The sequence below is a fragment of the Mastomys coucha genome, unplaced genomic scaffold (assembly GCF_008632895.1).
Source record: "Mastomys coucha isolate ucsf_1 unplaced genomic scaffold, UCSF_Mcou_1 pScaffold15, whole genome shotgun sequence".
NCBI classification, from domain to species: domain Eukaryota; kingdom Metazoa; phylum Chordata; class Mammalia; order Rodentia; family Muridae; genus Mastomys; species Mastomys coucha.
In genome coordinates, this window is record NW_022196897.1 from 19,344,150 (window position 1) to 19,359,418 (window position 15,269).

General features: G+C 52.5%; 2 protein-coding genes and 2 long non-coding RNA genes across 4 annotated transcripts in view; 2 read left to right on the forward strand and 2 right to left on the reverse strand.

Moving 5' to 3' along the window:
* Hmcn2 (hemicentin 2) overlaps positions 1-5,823 on the forward strand; it is a 151,066-nt gene extending 145,243 nt beyond the window's left edge. The window contains exons 92-98 of the mRNA XM_031369744.1: positions 104-226; positions 880-1,014; positions 2,214-2,342; positions 2,907-3,227; positions 3,832-3,951; positions 4,231-4,357; positions 5,129-5,823. Coding sequence (XP_031225604.1) covers positions 104-226; positions 880-1,014; positions 2,214-2,342; positions 2,907-3,227; positions 3,832-3,951; positions 4,231-4,357; positions 5,129-5,474 — 1,301 coding nt within the window. The 3' untranslated portion in view covers positions 5,475-5,823. The remainder of the gene's footprint in view (positions 1-103; positions 227-879; positions 1,015-2,213; positions 2,343-2,906; positions 3,228-3,831; positions 3,952-4,230; positions 4,358-5,128) is intronic.
* On the reverse strand, positions 153-5,455 carry LOC116089972. The gene is made up of 3 exons (XR_004118512.1): positions 5,291-5,455; positions 909-990; positions 153-330 (listed from the first exon to the last, which is right to left on the reverse strand). It is a non-coding gene; the product is annotated as an uncharacterized LOC116089972 (long non-coding RNA).
* Positions 5,815-15,269, reverse strand: part of LOC116089971 — a 16,069-nt gene continuing 6,614 nt past the window's right edge. Inside the window, exon 4 of the long non-coding RNA XR_004118511.1 lies at positions 5,815-6,014. This is a non-coding gene — a long non-coding RNA (uncharacterized LOC116089971). The remainder of the gene's footprint in view (positions 6,015-15,269) is intronic.
* The window catches only part of Ass1 (argininosuccinate synthase 1), a 48,984-nt gene continuing 48,062 nt past the window's right edge, over positions 14,348-15,269 (forward strand). The window contains exon 1 of the mRNA XM_031369743.1: positions 14,348-14,420. The gene's annotated coding sequence lies outside the window, so the exon portion shown is untranslated. The remainder of the gene's footprint in view (positions 14,421-15,269) is intronic.

A 15,269-nucleotide genomic window follows, 5' to 3' on the forward strand; every position in this document is an offset into this window, starting at 1 on the left:
GGCCCTGGTAGGAACAAAGTTGACCTCTCCTTCTGGGATGTGCAGCCCACCCCAGCCAGCTGGCAGGAGAGCCTGTGAACAGAGTCTCATGTCTCCCACCCAGACAAAGATGAATGCTCAGAGGGTCCCAGCCCCTGCTCCCATACCTGCCGTAATGCTCCTGGCCACTTCTCCTGCTCCTGCCCCACTGGCTTCTCCCTGGCTTGGGACCACAGGAATTGTAGAGGTGAGCAGCCCCGGGGAAGTGCAGCGGGATTCTGGCCCAATGTGCAGTCGGCTCCTCAGGGCCCAGATTCCAAAGGAAGCGCATGCCTACAGAGGTGTCATTTTCTGAAAGATAGGTGTTGGGGTAATGTGGACCCTCAGAGACAAGCATGTGGTCCCTGTGTGTTCCTCAAGCCTGTAAGATCTCCCCACAGCAGTTTTAAGGCTCGGTAGCCCTATTCTCCTGATTTTCTGATCTATGGCTGAATGATAGGTCTCACCCTGATTCTAACCTGTGTCTTTGCCTGTCACTCCCAACAGTGGGGCCTGGCCCTTCCAAGTCCCCTTGGTGGCTGGGTGGTGGTGCGCATGCCTTTAATCCCAGCACTTGGGAGGCAGAGGCAGGCAGATTTCTGAGTTCAAGGCCAGCCTGGTCTACAGAGGATCCCAAGGCTACACAGAGAAACCCTATCTAGAAAAAAACAAAACAAAACAAAAACAGAACAAAAATAAAAACAAAATCCAAGTCCCCCTGGCTTTCTAGGTAGAATCCAAGGAGAGATGGTCTACAACCTTACATATGAGGGCCTTCTAGGCTGTGAGTGGGCTGGGCTGGGGTTTAATGATGGCTGTGAGAAGGCAAACATTCACATTGCCTACCCCCTCCGCCCCCAGATGTGGATGAGTGTGCGGGCGACACCCACCTCTGCCAGCAGGGGCAGCGCTGTGTGAACCTGCTCGGATCCTATAACTGCCTCCCTTCCTGTAGGCCTGGCTTCCGGGTAACTGCGGATGGAAGCAGCTGTGAAGGTGACTAGGGCACCAGGCGGGGCCGGTCAAACTCCCAAGAGACCAGAGAGTGTCACTGGGATTCAGGGCATCTAGGACTCTCTTGGCAAAAGCCCAGAACTGGTCCTATTTTTTCCTTTCAACCTCTGCCCACTTGTGTTTGCTGACGTCAGGGAAACAAGTTGGAGACAGCTGGGATGCCATATCATGGTCCAGGCTAGAGCCAGCCTCTGGGTCCTTCTCAACACAGTTCTAGGCAGCCACTGGGCATCAGTGGCAACTGGCCTTTGTATTGACATCCAAGTGCTGTTGTCCCTTGATGGGAGACCTTTAGGCACTGTATGGTTTTATGCACTGGGTCCATCTATGTAGTGTGGTGTTTTCCTGGGCAGACCTGTACATATATTCATCCTGGATCAGAGACCAGCAACTGACTAAGGAAACACCATAGAGTCTAGCATAGTGAACCAGTGAGATGATGGGCTGCTTATGGAGTCAAGGTGAGGGTGAGCTTGCAAGGCCACAGTGACAGAATGTCAGCGGTCCTCCCCAGTAGCCTGAAGGGTCTCCTCCCTCCTGGCAAACGTTACTGTTTATGTAGCCCTGAGGGAGAGATTTGTGAGTCTTTAAGTTTCTGGAGCTTTCTGGATCTTAAGAGATTCTTTCCCCCTCCCTTTTCCTCTTCCCTCCCTGCTTTATTCCTTTTTACCTCCTCCTCCTTCCTCCCTCCTCCCTCCTCCCTCCTCCCTCTCCTTTCTCCCACCTCTTTCTTTTTCCTTTCCTCCCTTCCTCCCTCCCTCCCTCTCTTCCTTCCTACATTCCTACCTTCATTCCTTCCTTCATCTCTTCCTATATTCCAGGTCCTTAAACCCTGCACAAATCTGACCCCCTCAACACCACACCAATAGCTCTTCTTACACATGAGGAATTTGTGTAAAAGGAGTGTTTGCCTACCCAGGGCCTAGAATGTGTCAGCTCCGCTGGAACCCACATTCTAAGCCCCTTCTTTTCTCTGGAGTCTTGCCCCTGTTGCCTTCTAACCTTGTGTGGTTCTCAGAGATGGAGGATGCAAGGTGCCAGCGTGCAGCCTTGTGCAGCCATGTTTAGAAAAAGAGACAAGGCCTTGCTTACTGTGGGGGGGGGGGTTCCATCCTTGGAGGAGGCCTCTGGGCTGAACCACTTCTGTGACCATGCCCGTGGTCACACCTCTGCCTCCCCAGATGTGGATGAATGTTTGGAACAGCTGGATGAGTGTCACTACAATCAACTCTGTGAGAACACTCCAGGTGGCCACCACTGTGGTTGTCCCAGAGGGTACCACCAACAAGGTCACAGGCTGCCTTGCCTAGGTAAGGGGACAGCTAGAACCCCCTCTGGGTCCTTGGTCTCACTCAGCTCTGCCTCAGGACAGGGAGTGCTTATGGTCTGGTGAGTCTGAGGAGCAGTAGCTAAGGGCACTCACTCACCAGATCCTGCATAGGGACACTTCTGTGAACACCAGAGAGAGGGAGGTGAAGACCAAGGCAATATCTCATAGAGAATGGATGACTGTCACCAAGGACTGGAACTCTACAGCCTGGGATGGTGCCCAGAGCTGGGAAGTGCCCCTGACTGCAGACCTAGGGTCAGGGATTGTGCTGGTACCAGGATCCTCATGAGGCCAACTTGAAGGGAAACCCTGTGTAGTGTATAAGGCATTGAATTCTGGGAAGATGACAGGGAGAGGTAGCTGAGCCAGGCACAGAGGTACATAGCTCTCATTTCAGTATTCAGGAGGCAGGCACACTCCAAGGAACATTCCAAGCAAGGCTCTGTCTCAAAGTAAAAAGAAAAATCCCCAAGGGGCAGCTGGAGAACCTGCAGGCCACAGAGCACTGTACCATCCTCACACCCTATCTGGTCCCCCTCTACAGACATCAATGAGTGCCTACAGCTGCCCACACCCTGCATCTACCAATGCCAGAACCTCCAGGGCAGCTATCGATGCTTGTGTCCACCAGGCCAGACCCTCCTACGGGATGGCAGGACCTGTACTCCCTTGGAACGGAACGGTCAAAACATTACCATTGTCAGTCACCGGAGCCCATTTGTGCCATGGCTGCGGTCTCGGATACCCAGGCCCAATGGTTCCTACCATGCCTGGGTCTCCCTCCGGCCTGGTTCTGGAGCCCTGAGTAGTGTGGGACGGGCCTGGTGCCCACCTGGCTTCATAAGGCAGGATGGTGTTTGTACAGGTAAGGTGGGCCCTAGGGATACACACTGTTGTCCCGGGCTCCTAGGCTGGACATGGATCTGGGCAAGCTCAGAAACTCAGTACTCACAGGCAAGGTGGTATGGAGGCAGGGGAAACTCTGCAAGTGAGAGAGAGGCAGCACTGTGGCTATAATAGACAAAGGGGATCCCAAGAGGGAGACTGGGGTGATGTTCAAACCACTTGTCTTTGGGGTGTTTTTAGGAGGCCCTCCTAAAAAGATGCCTGATGTAAAACCCACTTTGAGAAACACTCCTCTTGAAGGAGGGAGGTTTGGGGGAGTGAAAGAATGTTCCAGTTAGAGACCAAGCTTTAAAGAGGGACTGTTGGGAGCAGAGGGTGCAGGCCTGTAGTCCACGGATCCTGTGGAAGCTGGGCTGGCTGTACAGAGGGGAGGGTCTCTGATGGAGACTGGGTGAGACTCCCACTCTTCACCAGCCCAGAGAGTCCTCCTGCAGCAGGCCCAGATGAGCCAGGCAGGGGAGGGGCTGCCCGGAGCAGGGAGCTTCCCTGACCGGTCTCAGAGCACATGGCCACCAGGCCATCTGACTCAGCGTCTCTCTGCCCTCTGTCCCCACCTGGACCAGACCTTGATGAGTGCCGTGTGAGGAGCCTGTGTCAGCATGCCTGCCAAAACACAGAGGGTAGCTACTATTGCCTCTGCCCCTCTGGCTACCGCCTCCTTCCCAGCGGGAAGAACTGCCAGGGTGAGCCAGCCAGGGCCAATTCACACCCCTCCCAGGATTAGGGACACACAAGCCATGCTATGTATCCCTGGGCTATTCTCCTCAGGCTGAACCTCACCCATAATAGGAAGTGCCTACAAGCCATGCCCTCCAAAGACATGCCCCTGGGAGGTGGAGAGTTGTTGGGGAGGGTCTCTCCTCGGGCTCTGCCTCAGAAAGCTGGTCTCTCTCACACGGCCTCCCCTGGCCTCCCTCTCCTCTGTTGTATCTTCCCATCTCCTACCGCACCCTGCCGCCCAGACATCAACGAGTGTGAGGAAGATGACATCGAGTGTGGGCCTGGTCAGATGTGCTTCAACACCCGAGGCAGCTTCCAGTGTGTAGACACGCCCTGTCCTACCACCTACCGGCAGGGCTCCCACCCTGGGTAAGGGGGGGCCCAGCTGGCAGAGGTACAAGGGGCAGACACATGAGTACAGGGCTTTTTCTCCATCTTGCCCATGCCTGGACCCCCACCTCCAGGAAGGCACCTCGAGGCCAGGGGATACTGCCCTGCCAGACATCCTGGGCCAGAGCCACATGCTGGCACACCCAGCAAACCTGTATCCCGGGCAGGGAAGAGCTTGGCTCCATGCCACTACATGGTGTGTGTTCTCTGGGGCAGATAATGCACTCCCCTTTATACAAACATAACCTCAGACAGAAAGTACCCCCAAACATAGAAATTAGGGAAATCTCACAAACTTCAGGGCTCATTAAGAGGCACCAAGACCTCAGGACCTCGGGAAGGCTTCTGGAGCGTGTCTGTTCTAGACCCTACTAAAGGGAATGAGGCAGGCAGTGGAGGAGACTCCTACAAGCTGAACAAGTGTCTTTGAACCTCTACTGCCACTGGGAGTCCAGACAGGTGTCTTAGCCCCCAGGCTCCTCACTTCTGGGCACCTCTGAGTGGACCTAAGCGACTGAGTTTTATCATGCTGTGTGTTTACTGAGTTGCCCTGGGTTTTGGGCAACGAAAGGAAAAAAAGTGGGGGTGAGAAGACATGCTAAAGGGGAGGAAAACCTCTATCTGGCTTCTCTGGGCCTCAGTTTGCTGATCTCCGAAATGGACTAACAGTGGCATATGAAGGCAAGGTATTTGAGGAGCATGGAGATGAAACTGGGGTGCATTGGATGGCCTTGTCTGTGTCACCCTCAGGACCTGCTTCCGTCGCTGCTCGCAGGACTGCAGCGCCAGCGGCCCGTCCACACTGCAGTACCGCCTGCTGCCGCTGCCCCTCGGTGTGCGTGCCCATCACGACGTGGCCCGCCTGGCCGCCTTCTCCGAGGCTGGCATCCCTGCCAACCGCACCGAGCTCACCGTGCTGGAGCCAGACCCACGCAGCCCCTTCGCTCTCCGTCAGCTGCGCGCTGGACAAGGTGTGGTCTACACCCGCAGAGCGCTCACGCGTGCCGGGCTCTACCGTCTGACCGTGCGCGCAGCGGCACCCCGCCACCAGAGCGTCTACGTCCTGCTAATTGCAGTGTCGCCCTACCCGTACTGAAGCTAGTGAGGCCAGAGCTGCAGATCCACTCTGACCTCACAGAGAGGATCAGGGTGGCCCTTGCCCATGACACCTACAGTGACAGAGAACATCCTCTTCTCCCGCCCCCGTGCGTCAGAGAGATCTTTGGTAAACACTGCTGTGCGCAGGGCCTTGACCCCAGGGCAGGGACCGCTGACCCTTTGGTGGCAAAGCCGATGGAGCAGGCCTGAGTTGTCCTTCCTCAAATCTCAGGAGGGAGCTGGGCAAAGTCTCAGGGGTCCAGGACAGACCCAGTAGGGGTGGCAGCGACTGGCACTGCCCTGACCACATGGAACGTGTATAATATAAAAACTTTTTTTTTACTGACTTAACCTTTGTTGAGTTATTTATCTTACTGAAGAAGGGCCTGGGAGGGATGTAACCAGCGCTGCTGTGATCCCAGCTGCTGGGTCCAGGAATCATAAGGTCCTTAGGAATCATAAGGCTTCTTTCTGTTCCAGGTTAGGATACTTGCTGTAAAACAGCAGTAAAGCAGGACCTTCTTCCTCCCCCGTAGTGCTGCGGGAGAATTGACGAGAATTACATGTTCTTCATAGACACCGATGTGTGGTACTCAAAACACTGTATATTAATTCTCAAGAACAATTTAAGATTGCCAGGGATGGGGGCTGGAGAGATGACTCAGCAGGTAAGAGCACTGACTGTTCTTCCAGAGGTCCTGAGTTCAAATCCCAGCAACCACATGGTAGTTCACAACCATCTGTAATGAGATCTGATGCCTTCTTCTGGTGTGTCAGAAGAGAGCAATGGTGTACTTATATATAATAAATAAATCTTAAAAAAAAAAAAAGATTGCCAGGGATGGTGGCACACACCCTTAATCTCAGTACTAGGGAAGTAGAGGCAGGAAAATCCAGAGTTTAAGGTCATCCTAGCTGATAGTGAAGTCCACATTAGTCAGGACTACAAGAGGCCCTGCCTCAAACCGATAACACCAAGAACTCCGCTTCCTAGCGCCTGCTGCCCTTTTGACTTTTTCCCCCTCAGACCCTTGTCTAACTGGCAGGCACACCAGTGACTCTATTTCTTGGTTGTTCGTGAATCTTGTCACTAGAACATGAACCCTTGAACCCCAGGTTGGTTTTACAGTTCTTCTAACACTTAAGTAGGGCTCACTTTATCTCTGGCCAGTGGATGAATGAATTAGCTTACTAAAAAAAAGGGGGGTGGGAAGACCTTTAGAAATGTTAATATAAAAGGACTCCATGGTTTTGTGTCTGTGGTACGTTTATGGGGACCAGCAGAGGACTTGGTAGCACTGGTAAATGTGCTTGCCTTGCAAGTGCTAGTCTGATTCCTGGAACACAGGTACTGGCATGGGGGGCCCTCTTGTAACCCCTGCGCTGAGGAGGCAGAGGCAGGTGGACCCTAAGGCCAGGGAGAGGCTCTGTTTCAAAGATAAGAAAAGTACTTGCTATCCAAGCCTGATGATAACCTGCCTTTGGTCTCTAGATCCCAGAGTAGGAGGAGAGAACCCACCCCCAAGAGATGTCCCCTGAACTGTGCACAGGCGCCGTGACACCCAAACACCAAACAACAACAACACACACACACAGATACTACTACTACTACTACTACTACTACTACTACTACTACTACTACTACTACTACTACGAAGAGGAGGAGGAGGAAGAGGAAGAAGAAGGAGAATCTTAAAAAGTGGGTAGTGTCCCTAGGGAATGCCCATGTTTACACACATACAAACACGCACATCCACATGCAAGGCAAATGCATGGGAATAAAGATGGGGAGGGGCAGGAAATAGGTGTCCCCAGGACACATCAACTTTCTTTCTGCTTTTTGTTTATTTGTTTTGTTGGGTGTTTGCTTGCTGAAATCGGGTCTCATATAGCCCAGGATGACCCCAAACTCCATGTCTCCTTTAGCCTTCTACTTTCAAAACAGATTTAGGTGAAGCCAGGCTTTTGCACCCTTCTCCGTAAAGGACAAAAGAGTAAATATTTTTTGGCTTTTCAGGACATCTCGTTTCTGATGCAACTCACTCCCTGTGCTTTTGGAGTGCAAAGGCAGCTAGAGGCAACAGGCATCTGTGCGTGTGCATTGCTCCACTGAAACGTCACTAGCAGGGGCTGAGCTAGCTCAGTGGCAGAGCCCTCTCCAATCAGGTCCCTGCCTGCCCACCTCAGGGTAGGGGAAGGGCTCTTCCTGATACTTACATTTCAGGTTATTTTCACATTGAAATCTCCTCCTCCTCCTCTTCCTCCTCCTCTTCCTCCTCCTCCTCCTCCTCCTCCTCCTCTTTTTCCTCCTCCTCCTCCTCTTTCTTCTTCTTCTTCTTCTTCTTCTTCTTCTTCTTCTTCTTCTTCTTCTTCTTCTAAGATTTATTTTATTTATATGAGTACACTGTAGCTGTCTTCAGACGCACCAGAACAGGGTATTGGATCCCATTACAGAGGGTTGTGAGCCACCATCTGCCGGGAATTGAACTCAGGACCTTTGGAAGAGCAGTCAGTACTCTTAACCACTGAGCCATCTCTCCAGCCCAAAATTGTCTTCTTTCAACCACTTACAACATGGAAGCTGTAAGAAAATAAAATAAAAACCCCACTTCTGCTTTAAATCACGCTGATTGGAACTCCAGGCTGGGGGAGGGAGGCTGGGGGATAAGGCATATGGAGACAGGGGTGTCCCAGGCCCACCATACCTCATTTATCTTAGGCCCACCCATGAGAATCTTGGGATGAGTGCTCCTGCTGAAAACTCAGGGGTCAGGGATCAGAGCCTGGGCTGTTTCTGCTAGGCTGTTAACTTTTTATGAACTTTGTAGCCCTGAAGAGGACAGGGCCTTGCCCTGGCGCTGAGGACCAGCAGGGGTTGTTCTTGCAAGCTGGGTCCAGCTCTCCTCTCTCTGCTGCAGTCTGCCCATGCTTCCAGAGTCCTCTGGGTTGTAAAGCTACTGTCTGGTGCATCTCAGCTATTCCTTCGTGAACTCGAGTATGTTTACCCTCCCAGAGACTCCCCATTACATAGACGCAGGAGTGGAGGCTAAGAGGCAAGCGCTCTGTCTAAGCCCACGTGGCCTCTGAGCAGTCTCAGGAGGCTCTGAGCTGCGGTCAGTCAGCACTGAGGAGAGGAAGTCAGTTAGATGGAGAGGAAGGGCTTGAGGAAGCCAGTAGGTGTGTTCTTCCCCGGGGCCCCTCCCTGCTTTCTCTCCTCTGGTCCCTCTGAGGCTGTAAAACAGGCTAGTGAGCAAAGAAACATCACAGCATCGTTGGCTGGTTAGTGGGGACCAAGTCTGTCCCAGGTCACCCACAGGAGCTGTTGGCTCACAAAGGAGAAGTCTCCAGAGGTGTCTCTGCTGGCGCTGCATCTGGACCCAGCCCCACAAGAGGTGTTTTCCACAGCTGCCTATCACCTCCAGCTGCCATTGGTCACAGCCCCATCTAGCCACCCAGCCCCTGGGGCACCTGACCTCTGAGGCTCTTCCCACCATCCATGGTGAAAAACAGCTCCGCCTGGCAGGTCACTCATTAAACTCCCTGATGCAGCTTTTCCAAGAAGTCAACAACCGGACTCTGTGTCCCTCTGGGTGGGAAGGGAGAGCTGAGGTCTGGCCTGGAGGTCATTCTCTGTTCTGGCCATTCTGCCCAAACCTGGGCAGTGGCACAGTGGCTTCTGGTGCCAAACATAAAAAGCTACGGGACAACCCAGCAGTGGTGGCACATGCCTTTAATCCCAGCACTTGGGAGGCAGAGGCAGGTGAATTTCTGAGTTCGAGGCCAGCCTGGTCTATAGAGTGAGTTCCAGGACAGCCAGGGCTACACAGAGAAACCCTGTCTTGAAAAAACAAAGCAAAACAAACAAAAAAGCTACAGAACAAGGTCCTTAAATAAACTCCCAGCCCCTCTGTCCACAACTGCTCCAGAGCCCTTGGGTGGTGGAGGACAGGAGACAAGAGGCCTCTCCACGCTTATGAGCTTCATGTGTGTAGTCCACAGGTTTGGGGGGTCTCCGAGATCACATACACGGAGGCCCTTCAGTGACCACAACAGCCTGAGCCTGTACCTCAAGAGACCACCTGGGTGCCATACATGCTTTGGGGGGCAGTGAGCACAGAAGGGAGGGGTGAGGCAGAGGAGGAGAGGTAACAATGGTGGTATAGAAGTGAAGACACAACAGAGAGGCCAGGAAAAGGGGCCGGAATACCATGTTCTTGCAATCATCCTACTGGAGCCATCAGGCCTCTGTCACATGCTAACACAGCAAGGATGTCCATGCGTAGAAGCTCAACAGATAATGGCCAAGAGGAGGGCACTGGCATCTATCTCACTGTGATCTGAGGAAAGGTGGGGACAGTCAAAGTCGTTTTAAGAAATCATGCCATCCATTCAGGAGGCTGGAACCATGGCTCTGCACCCACTACATTGCATAGTCCTGAGGATCGGCTTGGGTGCCAGCACCCACATGACCAGCCGAGAGCTGCCTGTAACCCCAGCTCCAAGACAGAGCTAGGGGGTGATAGAGGAGCACTCCCAGTGATAGAGGAGGACTCCCAGTGAGACAGGAGCACTCTCAGAGATAGAGGACCACTCCCAGTGAGAGAGGAACCACTCTCAGTAATAAAGGAAGACTATCAGTAAGAGAGGAGGGCACACGACACTCTCTTCTGGACTCTGCAGCAGTACTCACAAGTATATATATATATATATATATATATATATATATATATATATATATTCACAGACACATACACATGTGAATGAGTGTGTGTGTGTGTGTGCATGTGTTTGTGTGTGATATGATCTCATTAAGTCCCAGGCTAGCCCCAAATTCACTATATAACTTAGGATGACCACCTCCCAAGTACCAAGATTACAAGTATGAGGAACCACGCATGGTTGATGTGATGCTGGGGACTGAACCCAGGGCTCCATGGAGGCTGGTTGATCACTGTGCCCGAGCTATGTCCTCAGGCCTGTAGCTGAAGGTACTGTATGAAACCCATCTCGTTCATTTTGAGGTCTTGCTATCAAGACAGCATTTCTTTGTCTTTTGAAATGGGGTTTCACAGTGTTGCTCTGTCTGCGCTCAAACTCAATTTTATCTAGTCTCTGTTTCCCAAGAAATGGGGAGCACAGACCTATGCCACCAAACCCATCTTAGTCCATATGTTTAAAATATCATTGCCCAGGAGTCCATGTTCAACACGGGGCAGCTTCTTGACTCTCAAGAGTATGTCTACTTCAAGGCCTGAGTTGTAGCTCAGGTGGAGATGCACTTGCTCAGGATGCACAAAGTCATGAGTTCAATCCCCAGCACCGGCAAATGAACAATACACTGATGAAGTGTAGCTGTGATGCAGGCTGTAACTCCAATGCTCAGAGGCAAAGGCAAGAGAACCGAGCAAACCTGAGTCCAGCCTGGACTCTGTGGAGATACAAGGATAGTCCAGAACTATTCAATAGACCCCCATCTCAACCCCATCCCTCCAAAAGAGTGTATATATATATATATGTAGTGGTTTCCTGGACACATCTCTAGTTTAAACTGGAACTCCCCCATAGTGAAGGCCGCGTCAGGGTGTCGACTCCCACAGACTGAACCAACACATTTCATACCTTTCTTATTGCTTACATTGTAGCAATTAACATTTAAAAAATATTTTTAGGGGTTTTTTTTGTGTTAAGAAAAATTAAGAAGTTACAAAGAGATATAGAAACATACCATATTCATGGGCTGGAAAACGCAGTCTTGTCTGCTCTCCTAAAATGATACCTAGGTTTATGTATATAGATTTGCAGAGAGGAGAGGGTTAGCCCTGGATTTGATTGTCAGGACCACACACACAGCACAGCAGGTAGGGAGCAGGTTCTCATGTAGCCCAGGCTGGCCTCAAACCTATAATGTAACCAAGGTTGCCCTTGAACCTGATGCTCCTGCCTCTACCCCTCAAGTGCTGGGATTACAGGAGTGGCACTGAGCTGGTCACATGGTGCTAGAGATGGAGCTGGGGGCTTTGTGCATGCTGGGCAAGCTCTATCCTAACTGAGCCCCAGCCCCAGCCCCAGCCCCAGCTCCAGCAGGCTTTTTACAGACACTGACACGCTGTTTCTGTTATTTTATGGAAATGCCAAGGACGTGAGCTAGCCAAACGGTCATTTCCTAAATTTCAAAACTCACTGTAAAGTTACAAGAATCAAGACAGTGTAGAACCAGCCAGGTGATGGTGGCGCACCCCTTTAATCCCAGCACTTGAGAGGCAGAGGCAGGCGAATTTCTGAGTTTGAGGCCAGCCTGGTCTACAGAGTGAGTTCCAGGACAGCCAGGGATACACAGAGAAACCCTGTCTGGAAAAAAAAAAAAAAAAGACAGTGTAGAACCAGTGTGACAACTGATAAATAAACCAACATGACAGAACACAGGCGCAAGAAAGAGACACACAGTTACACAAACCTTTAGAACAGTCCTAAGGGGCAGTGATGAGTCAGCAAAACCTCCCCCTCTCCCTCTTTTTTTATTTGTGCCTTAAGGGTTCACTTGCATCCCTGGTGCCCTTGTGGTTGTCAAAGGACAACTTAAAGAAGTGGGACGGGCCTCTTCTTTCCCTATGTGGGTTCCAGGGTCAGAGTCAGGGCATTGGCCTCGGTGACAAGAGCCTTCACCTGCTGAGCCATCTTGCTGGCCCATCAGAGACCTTTAAGAAGGGTGCGTGTGACTGGCTCTGGTTTGTACTCCCTGGAAGCCTCTGTCTGGCATCTGGATAGAGGAAGGGCCGGGGAACAACCTAGCGATGCAGGGAAATGAGAATAGAAATCGGAGCAAGAAAAGTCCTGTGGTCTAGGTAAAACAAAGAGGACAGTGTGGGGGAGGTGAGGATTCTCAGAAGCCAAGAGTTCAAGGCCAGCCTGGTCTACATAGTTCTTCTAGGCTAGCTAGGGATATATAATAAAGTTGTTTTGTTTTGTTTTGCTTTTTTAAAATCGCTAACCTAGATCCTTAAGGAACCCTGACCTTGTCGTGGGAAGGGAGAAAGGTGAAGGTCAAAGGTCATGGTGACTCATTTCCACCCAAATTCCAGACGTGCTTTGCAGAGTGAGGATGGGCAGGGCTCTGTCCACCTCTAAGGTGGAGGAATGCAGAGAACAGGGCTGGCTCTGGCTTGCCCCTCCAGGAGCCAGCTGGGCCCTTGCTCTTCACCTCCACCTCCTGGGGCTCCTCATATCCCCCCTGCCTATGTGTCAGTCCCCTGGAATGGAGTCATTTCTGTAGTAGGGGTTCAAGGTCCCTGCTACTTGTGATTCCTGCCTGAACCAGTTCAGCTCAAACCTGAGTTAGAGTAAAGGCTTTTGGGCTCAATTTCTGCTGTGCCCTGGGCATGCTGTGTGGCCTTGGGAAAGATGTGCCCTCTCTCTGTGCTGCAGCTCCTGCCTGGAGAAAGTGGATAAAAGTGGTATATTTCATAAAGGTAAGAAGGAAACTTGTAAATGTGTGTGTATGTGTATACATACATACATATATATACATACATACATACATACATACATATACATACATACATATATACATATATATATGTAAGTACGTACACACACACACATACACACATGCCCTGCCCTCTGGGCCAGCCCTAAGTAGCTGAGTCAGCAAGCGTTGACAAATGGCCTCCAAGTGGCTCAAAAGCTGCTGGCATGTTCTTTTATTGAACTCACTAGTCTCCTGTCTATGAGGAAGGCCCAGAGCTGGTCCGGTGATGCCCAAAGGTCAGCTGTCCTAGAGTCACATAGCAGAGAGATGCCTCAGGCTGTCCCTGGACATCGTCTCCACCTGGCTCTCTGGAGTTTCTAACCATCATGGTCTTGGATGCCAGGGCCAGGAGCTCAAAAGAATCCTGCAGCTAGAGTTTGTAAATGTGTCTGGCACCTTCTCCCTCCTAGAAGCCCCAACAGCTGCTCTTTCTGACCTTGAAAAAACCCAGGAGATAGAGTAAGAGGCTCGGCTGCACCCCAGAGGGCACCCAGAGTCTAAGAGCTAGGCAGTAAGGCAAGCTGGGTGAGGCTTCGAATCTAGGCCTCTCTGTGGGATATGACCTTGGCCGTAATCCTAGGTGTTGAGGTTCACTGGAGTAGGGGCTGTCCTGTGTGCTGCAGGGCTCAGGCCAAGCTGGGAAGCCTCTGGCCCGGCCAGCCTTGTGGTTTATGTGGGCCACAACCCCCTGGGTTCACTTTACAAGCGAGCAGCTTCACCTCTGTGAACCTCAACCTTCCCCATCTTCTGATGGGTCAGCAGACAGCCAGGCTTTGATTCACTATTTACTGGGAGCCCAGGGCGATCTGGGCAGGTGCCAGGCCGAGGAGAGACAGCCAGGACTTTAAGATGGCATCCCCAGCCGTCCTTGGCCAACTCGTTTGCGTTTTTTCTTGTGAACCCTTGGCTCTGGCTTGTGGGCTTGCATTAGGTAAAGCAAGGGCCTTTGAGGGCAGATGCTTCAGTCTTTAAGTGGCGTGGGTACACAGCCTCTGAGCCCAAGCAATTTGCATCTTCACTCCCGCTTTGTAGCGCCTTTCAAGGGTTCTTGCAAGACGGCAGCGATCAGCCTTGATCACGCGGATTCCAACCTCTACCGCCCTCCCAGGCGCCAGCAACGGGCCAGGATCAGGGGACCTAAATTGCAAGAGCCCACGCCCTTGCGCCCCCGGGAGGTTGGGCTGGCGCAGCGGGAAGAGGGCGGGGCCAGCAGAAGAGATCGGCGGGACACGCCCACCCGCAGGTGGCCTCGAGCCCTGAGAGGTTCGGAGTGGGGGCCGGGCCCGAGGGAGGGGCCTTTCTAGCGCCTGTCCCCACGTGTCCCAGGTTCCTGCCCCCCCAGGCCCTGTGCTTATAACCCTGGATGCGCGCCTCTCTCGGTCCTGCTCCGCCGTCTGCCACTGCCGCCTGGGCTTACTGGTAAGAAGTTCCGGGCCCCTCTTGGTCCCCACTCTCTATCCAGGGTCTCACGACCGAGGAATCCCAGAAGGAGCGAGCAGCTGCAGGGGGTGGGCGCAAGGCAGCCCCCGAGTGACCGCGCAGTAGGTGAAAGGAAGGAGGCTGATGTCCCGGGCGCTGTGACGCATACGTTCCTCCTGACTAGGGAACCCGTGGAGGAGCACAGGTCCCAGGGTCTCGGGAGTAGTTGGACTATCGAGGTCCCTTCTGGATTCTCCTTCTTTGATCACGATTCCTGTGTGCAGCGAAGGCTCCAAGTAGAGCCCCGGAGAATCCAGAGGGTTGGGGGCTTCCGATTCCCTCTCCCTGGATCAGACTCACCGAGTCTGTGTGTGCAGGCTTGTTTCCCAAAGTGAGCAAAAGGTCCAGTCCCTTTTTGCCCTTAGGGGCTTGGGCGTGTGCCTTTCTCCTGAGACTGACAGTGCCCTGCTCTGGACACGTGGACCCTGCCTACCCGGCCCAAGTCCCAGGTTGTGACTGGTTTCCCTTCTCGGAGTACAATGCCAGGCTCAGTCTGGGTGGGGCTTCTAGTCAGATTTCCTGCTAGCTGACTGGGTCTTTGGGAGGAGCCCCTTCGCAGGAAATGTCTGTTTCTGGGTTGTTACTGGCTTGGGCCCCTCTCCTAATATAGAGGGAAATCTTCTCCAGGAGAACTAACAGCACTCTCAGTATGTCCGTCTGTGAAGTGGGTCTGTCAGGCTGTCTATAAGTGCTGCTGCAGGTGCAGACCCGCCCTTTCCCCAGGGGTAGAGCAGGAAAACCTTTCCTTTGATCCCTTCCCTTACATCTCCTCCACCTGGCCAGTGACTT